Below are 14,346 nucleotides of genomic sequence, written 5' to 3'. Positions count from 1 at the left end.
TTCTCTCTGTCAATGCTTAATCTGAATTTCAATACGGTGTTTCTACGGAGAGAAAAATCGCAACGAAGGATTCGTTTGAAAAACAAGATCAAAGTTTGACAGGGTAGATATGTATACACGGTTAAAATAATCCATCACTTCACTTTTTCAACCGAGATAATGACGAACGTTTGTCGCCTGTCAAAATTATGTTGCACGATTTTCAAGATTCAATGAGGAGCTGGAAATCCTGAAGGAGATCGCGAGGAGACAGATTCCAGATTCCAGGAATCTATCTCCACGTGTGGATATGCTTTGCGAATTTACATTTAAAGCGGTCGTGCCGACTAAGTTCTCGATAGTAAGCCGCGTGGTTGCAGTGTTACACCGAGTGCACAATTTCACGCTATACATCTTGAATCGAAATCGTTAGAGGAAAGTTCGCTTACTCGGTGTGAATCTCTTTATCGGATAATTTCATTAACGACACAGGTAAATTCGCCGTATCTTGCCATTGTTGGAATTATCATAAGTAAAATTTATCATATTATATATATATTATATATTATTGTCAAAGACAAGAAATTTGGCAAACGGAATTTGTGAATTACAATTCTGTACATCGTTATTTTTCTTTTTTTGCGAAGAAACATGGAATATAATTGCATAAAATACATAAACGTGAATCGATCAATATTATTGTATGTAAATTATTATACTGTCAAAAGAAATTCCTTCGTATATTCCATCAAAATATGAATATAAATCAAAAAAATACGAAAAAATTGGATTCAATCATTATACTCGAGGATTCTGTTAGAAGAAATTCCTTTGTATATTCCAATATAAAATAATGAATAAAATTAAAATATATTATCCGAATAAAATTGAGTATAGAAACGTATACTATTAATTTAAAGAAATGGTTTTAGCACACGGAGGGTTAAGTGATTTATTCGAGGGAAAATGCCTTGCAACTATTTCGTTCTTGTACACGCGCGTGTAGATCCGTCATGATTGGTTCATTTTACTGGACAGTTAGCTGGTATATCTGGAAACACGCGTTCTACTTTATGCTTGACCTAGCACGAGCATCGTTTTTCAATTACGACGTGTAATCGAATTTGCTACGTACGTAGATTCCGGTATCGTTCGTTTCTTGAGCAGGGCCACTTGACGAGAACAACATCGAGGACAATGCTGAGACGTAGCAAAATTAATGAAATGGTGGTTTAAGACCAGTGCTTTAAGCCAGTGCTAATCAGCAATTGTCTTTATGGATAGAACGACGAGTTGTAATTGCGAATAACGTCGGGCATTATCGGGTATCGTCGGTTAACATCGGGCAACATCGAGTAATATCGGCTAATATCGGACAACATCGCACGAATATCAGGGAACAGGCAAATGTATTAGGTTTTCAATTTCGTAGCTTTGTTCTTAGCATTGTTCACGAAAAATTGCATTGGAAAGTGATTTTTTTTTCAAAAATGTACGATGCAAAAATCATCCTCTTCGCTATATTTCGATATTCTACGGATACTCGGCGTGGGAGCGAAGTTAAAAATAAAAATTGAACGATCTTAAACTGAATTCGAACGAGGTTAACATTTGGAATTCCATTTGAATTTCATTTTCATTTCAACTAGTAAGCGTAATGTTATCTTGCAAATGTTCCGCGCGATTATATAAACATTCCGGAATATGGTGGCTGCGACAGGTTAATAATACCTTGAAATTTATTTGAATATGTTAACGACCGTAACAAACTAAGCGACCGTGGGAAAGGATCACGAGTTAATTTCCCATTTTTGCTTTCATTTAACTTTTACATTACTCCATCAGTCAAATTCTTCGATTCCTCTTCAACCTTATCCTTAATTCAATCCAGAAGGAATTGGATCGAAATAAAAATTCTTCCATCCACGCTCTTTAAACTTTAACGATATCATCACGAAATATCTTCCACGAGTTGACAAATGCTCGAGGATTCGCCGTGACATGAAGGCTCAATCGCCTCGAACGGCAATGTCACGCTCGAGCACGATTCCACTCGCGGAATTAGATCGGACAGAGGGAGGTGAGCTCGATTAACGAAGATGTCCCCCGAGTCGATAGACACATTGCCAGCCAATAAATCAATCGGATGCCTCGGAAACGCGCCACGGAATTCCCTTTCTTTTCTTTGTCGGCCACTTGCAAAGTCGATTCGCCTCATCTGGAGCTGGAGGAATCCATTAATTTTCGACGGTTCCCTCCCTTGTTTCGTTTTTCCTTCCTCCTCGCTTCTCCCTATTCTTTCCATCCCGCCTCCGAATTTCCATCGGGCGATGGAAAACCTGAATTCGAGCGAAAGGAAGCTACACCGTTCGAAAGGAAGACGCGGCGCAAAGAAGGCGTGTCCCCGGTGATTTTCTTCTCACAAAAGGGAGGATGCAAACCGTGAAATGCAAAACGAGCGTCGAACAAAGGGAATCTCGCGCGCGATAGAAGGATGCCGATTCACCAAGGCTGCACTTCCTTCTTTCAACTTTCGCCCCCGTTCCTGGACTTACCGGACTTTGCGTTAACTCAGCTCTCTTTTCAACCTCCTCATCATCCCCCCCCCTCTCTCTCTCTCGCTCTTGCTTGCGACACGATCCAAGTTTGCAACTCAATATAACGGGACAGTGATCTCGAATGTAATATCAACCATGGAAATGGAGCAGAAACGAAGTAGCCCTTTCACTGTCGTGCCCCATCTTCACGCGTTGTAATACAGATGCAGTTACGAAGCTGGAGGATTGAAGGTGATTAAAAAGATTCGAGGAAGAAAGGGGGTGGCAGAGAAAATAATACGAATTCTCTCTTCATTCCGGAATCGGCTAGAAAACTTCGTTGCTCGAATTTCGTTTCCGCCCCGGTAATCCAACTTCAAGATGGTTTTAACGGAGCAATATTTTGTGCGTTTACCGAGTTCCCGGACAGAGTGTTTAGATTTTAATCTCTCTCGATATTTTAACCTCGTTTGAATATTTTCTCGTCCCCGTTGTCTCTGATTCTGAAATTGTATATGGATGGAATGAATGTAAAAAAGAAAGAAAGAAAAAGGAGGAAAGAATGGAAATTCAATTAAAGCAGATAAACGATCATCTTTGGATAACGATTAATCACGAATTGTGTTAATTTTTAAAATAATGGGTCAAGCATGAAACGATTCCTTCTTTTCTTTTTTTAAGATATAAAATTTTCGTTCGCGTTTTAAAAATGAAATATTGAATATTACATTTTCCTCTAATCCTTCGTTTCCATATTTTTATCTAATCGAAAGATGTACAGAGCCACAAACACGAGCGCGATTAGTGTCACGTATGGCTGTCCATTCCGACAACCTGTGCAAATATTAGGATTAGAGTGAAGGTACTTTCGCCAACGACGCGGATAACTCGATTGGCCACGGTAGTCCGATCCAGCTGACGGAAGAGATTTTTCTCAACCTTTTTCCGGCTTAGACCGATTCTTTCTTCTCCAAAAGCAATAAGCCGTACATTATTGGATTCTATTAGCCAGGAAATATATAGATAATTTCTTATCGCCACGTCTTTTATTTCGTTTAATCGACACAAATAACATGGAAATAAAGGGATAAGAACGAAGATAGAAATCTTGAAGGAGGAGGAGATCAAATATTGAACAAAAATCTCATCCTCTTGTGTATTAAACGTTTTACCAAGAAAATGTTTAAAAAGAGAAATGGTGAAGATCCAGGCCAAAAAAGAAAAGCTGCTAAAAATGGATGTATTCTTCCTTTCTAATTGTTCTTCATCAGGCGCAGTCTTAAGCGTGATTCCGTTTGTTTCCTTTCGCCAGTGGAACAGCTTAACACTTTCTCAGCCTGCCCTGCTTTAATCAAGGTCTGTTCACGGACAAATTTACACTCGAGTGGTACAATAAGGAGGATTTGAAGTGGTGGATAATGCAGGTGGAAAATAAGAGAGGACGAGAACCGGCTGAAATGATAAAATGCTGGAGGATCAAGGAAGAAAACAGGCTGTCTCGCCTGTTAGAGGGAATAAAGTAGTCCTCGGAGGGACAAGAATCGAGTTCTCGAGCGTTTCACCTCGTAAAACGTCCATTTTTAAAATAAGCGGAACGAGAAGTTAATTTCCAAAATTATGCAGAAATAAAGGTATGTAAGAAGACGAGAAAATCGTCGGTGAGAGAAGAGTTAGCGAAGGAAAAAAGGTCTTTTAAAAAAGTACGCGAAAAATTGAAAATTGAAACTGTTCAAACTTCTTCTCGAACAAGTTTGAGAAAAGTCTCGAGGGAATTTTTTAAATCGGAAAGAAGAAAAAAAAGACTCACCAAGCAGTATGGAAGCGTTGGCCCTTTGCACCAGTTTGTCCACGGTATTCTTGAACTCCTTCGACTCTTTGATCCGTATCTGTGCCCTGAACACCTCGCCCAACTTCGGTTTCCCGAGCAACGCCATTTTTTCCTCGGCGGTCCGCTCTTCCGGCTGCTTCATTTCCGCCGCTACTGCGATCCCTGCCTCGGCTAAAAACAGATCGCACAGACTCCCTGATCAAATAGTTTCACCCAATGTTCGAAAAATTCTACCGTTGCCGAATATATGGTCGAAACTTGTGGTCGAAAATTTCAAGAAATGAAGAATGCAAAGAAAATCAATTTCTTCGATCACGCGTTTATAAATTATACAAAACACAACAGGCTCCAATACTAATTCGCCAAAGTCTGACCATATATCGGCTGTCACCACTCGAGCGTCAATTTCTTATCGATACTTACTACTTGCATACATATATATATGTATATCGTAGCTAACTAACTCTCTATGAATTACGTTACGAATCGTTTTTACGCTGATTTATACCCCTGAACGTATATTCCCCTTCCTCCCAAGTCTTTGGCCCCGCTTCATTTTCGTTTCGCGCAAATATATTCGAACGTGCACGTTGAATAAATATCCTGGTAACGCTGTTTCCACGAGAAGATACATCGTTCCGCAACAATAGAGCGAATAACGAAGAAGAAGAAGAAGCTGGGAATACAAATGGATGCTTATCGGTAGGGGATGTACTTCACGTTCTAATCTAAATCGAGCAACGATAATAATCTTTCCACAACGTTGATTTTTCGTAGAAGTGAATTTCACAGAAGATTTCGATGTTATTCAAAGTTATTCCTAGTTGGGCGAATTTTCGAAAAGAGTTGTAAATATTCTTCTCGTTAGCTGCGTTCAGGTAGCCTGGAACAAAATCGAATTCCAATGTGCTCTCTTTTGTTCTTTTTCTGCTATCCCCTCCTTCCTTCGTTTTCTCTCTCTTTCTTTCCACAGCATCCATTCATCCCTTAATTCAATACAAGTTCCCCGATGCAACCGAACTCATTTCCTCCGTGACGTGAAATACGATCGTTTGCGTGTGTACACGTATCGGGCGAATGCATTTATCATCGGCTTAGAATGCGCATCGGTTCGAAAGATTGTCATATCGATTTCGGCGCGTGTTGCGTCACGGAGGATTTTTCCTTCCTTCCCTGCGGGCAATCTGTGCGGAGAAAAATATGATAGGGAAGGGAAGAAGAGACAGTTGTGTTTCTTTTTTTTTTTTTTTGGAAACAAGGTAAGAAATAAATTTGTTTTTGATTAAAAAATTTTAAGCGTTTCGTACACATTAATTATTATCGTTATTGTAAGAAGATTTGAGAGGGGTAAAAGATGATGATGGAAACGAGGAGTGATGGAAAATGTTGGCTATCCATTAGATTAAATAATTAAAAATTTGTGCATCTCTTGTATAACGTTGAATGTCATTAAGGAAGAGATAACGACTTGATAGCACATCTACTGCACGTTTTATTTTTTTTTTTTTTACAGAAATTTATGTCTTATTTAGCAGCTCATACCCCCATTTGTTTAAACATTTCATTGTTCATGTGCGAGTAAAGGTGGCGAGAGAGGAGATGAAAAGTGCGTTCATGATTTATGAATTTAGACTTGGGAATAAAGAAGTAGGTACGGAAGAACTCATTTGTGCTTGCGGAGATGTTGCGCGATTATCGTGCATTTATATAAATTTATAAAAGGAGAAGAATCGTAGAAATAAAACGATGATGAACATTTTTAAATAAAATGCGAACTTTTACACACTTTTTTTTCTTTTTTTTAAATAAGATTGACAAGATCTTGGAAACAAGCGTTCATTCGCGTTTCAAAATTTCTCGTGTTCTATTTAAATTGTTTCATAAACGGAGCAGGAAAGAAAAATTCGTATATAAACCTGGCGATTTTACGGCTGATGTTTCTTGGAAAGTTCCCAGAAGGCTCGAACGAGGCTTTTCGTTCCACGTTAATTCGATTTACCTGTTACTACTTGTTCTCTCGATTTCTATCTCCTTTATTTAAGGGAGAACGCCTGTTCAGATGTTTGATATCGTAGATAACTATTACACGAGCGGAAGTGCACGGGGATCGAAGACTATCACGCAAATCCAGGATAATCGATAGAGAGTTTACCGAGCAAACAACCGACACGCGATTTACAAGACTGATTGTCCATTTTGCAACGTGATGGACCGTCCGATATTTGTTCCACGTCGATTGTTTTGTATCCAAATTTTTACGATATCGATAAAGTAATGGCTACATTTCACAATTTAATTAAATTCGCCATAAAAATTCAATTCAATTCAATTCGTGAAATTCCTTTTCGTACGATGTTAAAAAAATACAGTGCAATTATAAAATATCGGTTTAAGATAGAAATTATACAGGGAATAGAGAATGGTTGAACAGACGAGTTGTTTAAAAAATTTTACAAGTATTAAGACGATAAATTCGATCGTCATTTTCGTTCGAATGGAAACCAATTGTTAAATTTCTACTCCGAGGCATGACTCGGTATCGTTCCATCCGTCCAGGTCCTTTTATCCATCTTCTTCATCCCCTCAACTCGAACGCCTTCAATTTTTCGCCATCTCTCGTCCCTCGAAACGTCGTAATTCGGATAAAATTCTTCGAATTCTCGTTCGTTTCATCGGTTATTCTATCCGGTTGGACTTTCTTCCCCTCGTCTATTCTTTGAAAATAATATTTTTCTCGTCGTCGTCGTGACGGACGAAGTGATTAAAGACACGCACCACGTCATATCGACGTTCGAGCCGAAAGATCGATTTTACGTCATCCGCAGTCTATCTGCTCAACGACTATATTTAAAATGTCTTTTCTTTTATATATATCATAGGTATAAGGATAATGTAAGGTTTGAACGCTCTTCAAACGAATCTGATTATTAGTTATATTAATAATATAGAATAAAATTTTATCGTGTAACCATATTATCGAATATTTTGACTTCCCCACGCGAGAAAATTATTCTCTTTCCTCGATTTATTTTTACACGAGTAGAATTCACATACTCCTTTGTGAAACACCTCAAGTTTCCATATAAAACGATCATTGTACGTGTAAATCTAACGTTCTAGACATCGATCAATCCTGTCAAAATAATTATACGAATAAAGTTTTATCTAGAAATGACAACCAATATATCTATCGAGATGTAATCGCCGAGGTAAGTTTACGATATTGAAAAAAAAGGGGGAAAAAAAAACGGAGCAAGAAACTTGCAAATATGAGATCTATTTATATCTCTGATAGACGGATGTGTGCTTTTGTGTCAGTTACTTCTTGCAACGCGATTTCAAGGAATTTGCGCATTTTCCTATACGCAAGGGGCTCGAAATTCCATCGAATCTCAGCCGAAATATTATTCCATTCGGCGGCTTTTAGCATCATCCCGTTCCTCGAACAAGCTCCTTATCCCGTTGAAGAAGCTCGCGCGAAACCAATCCCTCCACGAATCTGCTGATATATCCTCCAATTTCTCGGTTTCGAATTCGATTTCTCGACACGCGTCTTTTTTTTTCTTTTCGTCCACGGCCTCGATATCGATTCCCAACGAAACTTCCGCTTTGCTTCTCGAGTTCCATCGAGAGTTTCGCTGGAAGACGATTCACGAATCGTTGATTTCATTGCCCTTTCCACGTTTACAGCTCGACGACGTTCAAGAGGACCTCAAGAGGTAACGAACTTGTTGTTGGACGTTAAAGGTCGCGAGGTCTGCTTTTCTCCTTCCTCGGTTATCACCATACAATCGAAAAATAAAATCCCCGTTGCCCTTTCCAGCTCGTTTACGGCTCTCTCATGATCCACAGTCAAGTTACGATGATCAATTTCATTCTTCTTTAAAGGTCACAACACTTGTTCTTTCGGGTGGTTAATTTTTCTCCATTATCGTAAAATCGAGAGAGGAAAGAAATGAAAATCTTCGACGAGATCCAAAGTTGAAATCAATCTTCGACTTCTCGTCGAAAGCAAGAGCTGCTCCCTCGATCGATCAATCTCCTCGTTGCCACGCGAAAATGAGATGTAAGAGAATCGTCCTCGTTATTTGATTCGTACACTTTACACGGATCGGAAGTGTACAGTTATTAAACATCGAATATTGAGAATTGCGTTTGTTTAAATATTATCGATAATTTAATCTCAACAAATTTCAACCGCTTTTATCCAATTTTTCCTTCCATTTGCAACACTCTTGTTTAATACTTGTTTAATATTGGTTTAACATCGAACCGCAGTGCATTGATTCTCCATCATTCCATCGTTCACGACTTTTATCAATTTCTCTTTTATATCCATAAATCTTTGAAACGTATCTACATATAATTCCACGATCATTATCATCCATCGTCTCCCAATTTATCCCAAACCAGGTTGAAACACGATCAGAGAAACATAACGCCTATTAGAATAAGCTTCGGAACAAAGCTCCGGCGGCAAACATTCGCGGCAACATTTGAGCTCTGTTATTTACGAGCAGTGCTTGTAAACGCGTTTAATCGCGTTAGAAATGTCAGCAGCCTAACATCCGGCCTCAACGCGACCCAGAAACGCTTCTATTTATCATCCTTTTGGAACGTGTGCAACCCTTCCCCTGCACTGGGGGCAATTCTACCCCTTCCCTCGGTAAAAACACAACAATCCCGCAATAATTCGCTCGACCGGGTGAAATAGAACGTCTTAGTCGAACATCGTCGAGAATTTTAAAAGTTTCTTTCTAAAAGTCTCTCATTTAGAGAGAAAACAAATAAATAAAAAGAAAAATCCGTTCGACGAAATTCCATTTTTCATTAATTCTTCTCTTACGTTCATCGTATCAAGCAATTTTTTTATCCAGAGAAATTGTCGGTTTTTTCGAAGATTTTTTCCTTTCTTCCAGCCATACGATTACTTTTACTCTAATTTTTCATTTCATGCACAACGGAATTTAACACTCGAGAACGTGTCTTGATCTCGATTAAACAGTATAGGTTCGTTTGCACCCGACTTAGGATTACTTTTTTCGCCGGATATCCGGGATGAATTTGTATCATTCACGACATCTCGAATTTCCGGGAAGCGAAACCGGCAGTGGCCGTAATTGGGAGAGGAGACGGGGTCCCGACCGCACCCTGATTCCACCCCCTCTCCATCGGGTCACGGTCGTCCCGTCCCTCTTTTTAATAGCGCCGTTTAATGAGAATCGCGGAAGAAGATAAAATGGAGAAAAAAAATGAAGGAGAGGGAGAGAGAGCGAGCGACAATCGCCGGCCAACGAAACAAAAATAGAAAACATTTCGTGGAAATGGAAAAACAGCGGAGAGAAATATTATAATAATCGAAAAATTAAATTTGAAATATAATACGGCTTTTTAATTTTTTTTTTTTTACTAAATTAAAGTATCTCGCCATTATAAAAACATTTCCCACGAAACTCGTTTCTTTTTTTTTTTTTTTAAACTCGCGAAATAAACAAGTTCCACCAAATCGAAGAAAAATGTTCATCGAAAGTCATTTTATAATTTTCATTATACATAAGCTTCAATCATCTTCCTTATTAATCCCCTTATTAATTAAATACGAAAACCTTGATGTTTCTACTGTCGCTTTCAATATCGGATGGTAGAGATGGATGGAAATGATCGAGCTGATTCCGAAAAACGATCGAGTTTGGGGAAGTCGTCCCCCCGCGAAGCGTATTAAAAAGGTGCTCAAACGTAACGAGCGGGACGATTTATCGCTTGGAACGAGATTAATAATGGAAACGGGCAACGAAGGGAAAAGGAGAAATCGATTAATCGATCGAGCTACGAGGCGATACGATTTATCGCCTTTCCGGGATCCACCGTCATTTTGCGTCCCGTTCTCGAACTTTCCTTATTACGAAAGAAAATTCGATCGAAAAAATTTCGACTCCTCCTATATATATATATATATATATATATATATATCCGTAAAACGAAATTCTCTCGGCTGTTTGAAGCATTTAAAGGGTTAGTTCGGTGTATCCGGCCTTTATAGACGGCCTCGTGGCTGCCGCATCCTAAGTGGATTACGGGATTAAACACGAACGTTGCTTCACTCCTCGGTCTGATCTTTTCTATTTTAGGAACGCGCGCATTTAGAAGCTTCCTAAAACTTTGGGAACAGACGCATGCGCTTTTACGGTTTCTCGCGTCCAATCATTGTTTCCCTCTTATATCAACCGACGGATCCCTGCAACCGTTTCATTAATTATTCACCTTCTTTTGCCTCTACGTTTTAATCTATTGCAAGATGAAGAACGCGATGAATTATAATTCGTTTCGGAGAAAATGAAGATGATTATGCGTGTTAAAAGGAACGATTAATTATATATATATATTTTAAATATAATGTAATCAAAGTATGAAAGTAAGTCTCTTCGATTACGTTAATTTTACACGATATATAAAAAAATTGCAAAGAATAAAAGCGTGACAGGAAAATTGATCGTTCTTTCCAATACGCAGGATCACATTTATTGAATATTAGAAAATTTCATAAAAATTAATAAGCAATGGAACACGTCACGTATACGCGATAACAAACGTGTTGAATGCCATTATTACAAATTGCAAAATCTGAAATCTCCCTCGTCGAAAACGTTATTTTCGAAAAAATACGGACGGACAAATGGAATTGATCGACCAAGTTCGATTTTACCCGCGACGCTAAGTTTCGTTGTGCATAATTTTTGGGACGATCGAGCGTTTCGTCGCGCGGCAACTATAGAGAGGCGCTTATATGCACGTAAAATGACGTAAACGTATTAGGCGCATCGTGAAACCTAACCGCTACCGTGGCTAATTAGTTGCGCCATGAAAGCGGCGCAACTAGCAGCGGCGCTGCGAATGCGGCAACGCTTTTCTCTCGTTCCTTTCAATTACAAACGTTGCTTCGACCAGACAACGTTAAACGACGGTGCACTTTTCACCTGTGTTAATTAATTAAAAACCCCCCCTCAACTGATCAGGTATTTATGCTCGTTAAAACATCGAATGCGGGGATGGAATACACCGACTTCTTTCTCTCTCTCTCTCTCTCTCGCCTCCATTATTTACCGACTGAGCTTTTCATTACGATGCTCGCTTACGTACTACGCATCGTTGCATAATACGTTCATCAAGGGTTTTTAGAATCTCTATCTGGAATTACATCGACGTGAATTCATTCGACACTTTTGTTCTGCGCGAAAATTTATCAGAGACATCGGTAAAAGCGTTCGAGACACGATCAATGAATGCCTCAAAAGGATAAATTACTAATAATATCACAGGACTGGCATAGCATCGATTGGTGGTCGGGAGAGGCGAGCCCTCAAAGAAGATATCTCCTGTAAATCTAACAAACAAGATCATCTTAACAAGATCAAATTTTGGTAATCTTTAATTCAACTTACTATTCTTATTATTCGATAATCACGCTATATAAGATACCCCTGTCGAATTTTCTCTAAATACAAAAAAATTTCCTTCCATTCTCTCTCTCTCGACGATCGAACGATCGAGTAAATCAATCTATGGACGTCAATAAAGATCACAACGACGATTGACATATAATAAAATCCGTCCGAATCGCGTGCGGAAACAGAACAATAGGTCGAAATAGTTATCGTCCATGCGTGTAAAAGTTATTCCATTCCTTAAGCAGAGATCGATCGAAAGCGATGGCGGCCATAGATTCGAGGATCATTTTTCCTCCAAGACTAGGAAGCTCCCATCCGATCGTTTATCTTCATTTCCCTCTGTGACCACGCTCGAATATTTATCGATGACGTTGGAAAGGCGCGAGCAAGACCGGGTTTCGATTCAATTTCCCGGGGAAAAGCTTTCAACCCCCGGTTGAAAGCTGGAATTCTCGAGGCCGAGCAATTAAGGGTGGGCACAATTGCTTCCAAGTTGTTGAAACTCTTGGACCGCGGAAAATCCTTTCGGAAACAGTTTTCCAACTCCTCCTCTCCCCACCCTCTCTGCTTACTTCCCGACTCGGGGAGATAAGCCGCAACGGTGAAGAGAATGTATCCAACGGCTATGTATCGGGATCGTTGTAACGCGGCCACTCGTGCTCGTGTACCGGGTGAGCCTCTTCGAAATTTTCCTTCCATGAAATGCATGAGGCTTCGAAAATTTAATCGTTAAAAGTTTTTAATTTCGAATGATTCAATTTGGCAAATTAGAGATGATCGATTGAATTATTTATTATACGATATTATATTTATCGTACGATGATGGATGGAACTGTTCCTTTCTCAAGAAAGGATCTATTGGAAAGGATTTGTATTTAATATTTCTGATTTATTCTTTTCGTATCACAATTTTCTCTGAAATGAATTCTTTGCTATCAATGCAGATTGATTACCTTACTACGAAAATAAAGAAAAGAAAGTAAAGAATTCTCGAGAATCCGTGCAAAATATGTTCAAATATCTTTCGAAGTGTCGCGATTTCGATTCATTTTAAGTACAAATTATTCGTTATTTATTATTCGTTATTGCGACAAGCTGTCAGAGCACGGAGCAAAGATTTTATTTCGTCCTTTTTAGGTCATCCTCCTTTCGCTTGCGCCACCCTGTATACACCGCTTCTACGTGTTCAAACAAAGAAAGAAGATCCTCTCGAAGAGGATCTCTTAATGGTGTCCGAGTTTCGTAGCTACTTTGCGAAATTAGTCCAACAAACTGTCGACTCACATCGCACTGTTTCCCATTCGAAAGGAAAATAATATTCTCCGGATCGATCGAACGATAATTCATATTCGGCCATCCTTTTGGAAAAAAAGAGAGAAGAAAAAAGAGGGGGAATAATTCATTAGAGACCCAACAATGGCGCGCACGGTGTGGAAGCCACGGCGGGACTATCAATCGCGGGCAATCAGGCCGCAACGTTCGCGATTCGATCATCGAAACGTTCGTACTCGTCAAAGAGAAATTCAATAGAATGGTAATAAAAACAATCCCGTCGAGGACGGATCCCTTCCTCCCTCCCTTCCGCAACAGAGAGATGCTTTCATTCTCCAAATACCAATTTTTCGTGGCTGTCAATCTATCGTCTCCTCTGGTAATTATAAAATCGAAGCTCTTTTATCATTCTAAAACCTCCCTTTCTTTTTTCTTCTTTTTTTGGAGAATAAATTTTATAAAAGTAAAATATCCTCGCGCAAATATTATACGTCCACTGGGTAAAATATTGTTGAAATATCAAGTATATTCAAAAAGTGCGTACATATTGATCACAATATCGCTTCGAAACGTCGTTAACGTCGAATCAGTTGGAATACTCGAATAAAATTGGCATCATCCAGAAATTATAATTTTTAACATCTAATGAGCGGCTAATGAGTAAGAAAGTATCTTTCTTTTTAACATCGATTCATCATCTCCTTTTGCGACCGCGGCTCCTTTCGAAGCTCACTCGTTTTGTTCGATCGTGATCGATCCTTCCTTCCCTTTCCCGTTAAAAATAAAATCGAAAATACACGACGAGGTTTCCGAGGCATCCCGACAATTCCCAACGACGACGAGTCATTCGTTCCAAGCAGCCATGTTTACACACTCGATCCACCCTCAAAATTCCGGATTATCCGTTTCACCCCGTGCTCTCTCTCCCTCTCTATTTTTCTCCCTCCAATATCCGGAACCCCTCTCCGTCCCTTTCAATCCGCTTCGACAATCGGTCCCCGGAGAAAGACTTTCATATTTTTCCGCGGCCAAACATACATTTCCTTTCATTTTCAACGTACGATTTTCGCCATGATTCTTATCACTCGCCACGGATTCGATTTAAATTTAAAATATCGAGCTCCTCGCCTTTCAAAAAAACCCGGTATCGCATCGAAGCGAAGAGAGACAAAATATTCGTACGAGCTGTATTTCGTGTTCCTTTTTCGGGACAAAGAATTAATCCTCTTAATAAAATAAGAGCAGAAACCGTAGAATCGAGGGGAACACAGGGGAGACTCCCCTT

The 14,346-nt window shown here is 39.3% G+C and overlaps 1 protein-coding gene across 4 annotated transcripts in view; it reads right to left on the bottom strand.

Annotated features, from left to right (window-relative positions):
• The window catches only part of LOC107994407 (sodium/calcium exchanger 3), a 93,072-nt gene that overhangs the window by 39,036 nt on the left and 39,690 nt on the right, over nucleotides 1-14,346 (bottom strand). For all 4 annotated transcript variants that reach the window (XM_062074863.1, XM_062074862.1, XM_062074861.1 and 1 more), the window contains one exon: nucleotides 4,324-4,515. In XM_062074863.1, coding sequence (XP_061930847.1) covers nucleotides 4,324-4,515 — 192 coding nt within the window. The remainder of the gene's footprint in view (nucleotides 1-4,323; nucleotides 4,516-14,346) is intronic.

The sequence above is a fragment of the Apis cerana genome, linkage group LG5 (assembly GCF_029169275.1).
Source record: "Apis cerana isolate GH-2021 linkage group LG5, AcerK_1.0, whole genome shotgun sequence".
Lineage (NCBI taxonomy): Eukaryota > Metazoa > Arthropoda > Insecta > Hymenoptera > Apidae > Apis > Apis cerana.
This window is presented reverse-complemented; position numbering and strand designations above follow the sequence as displayed.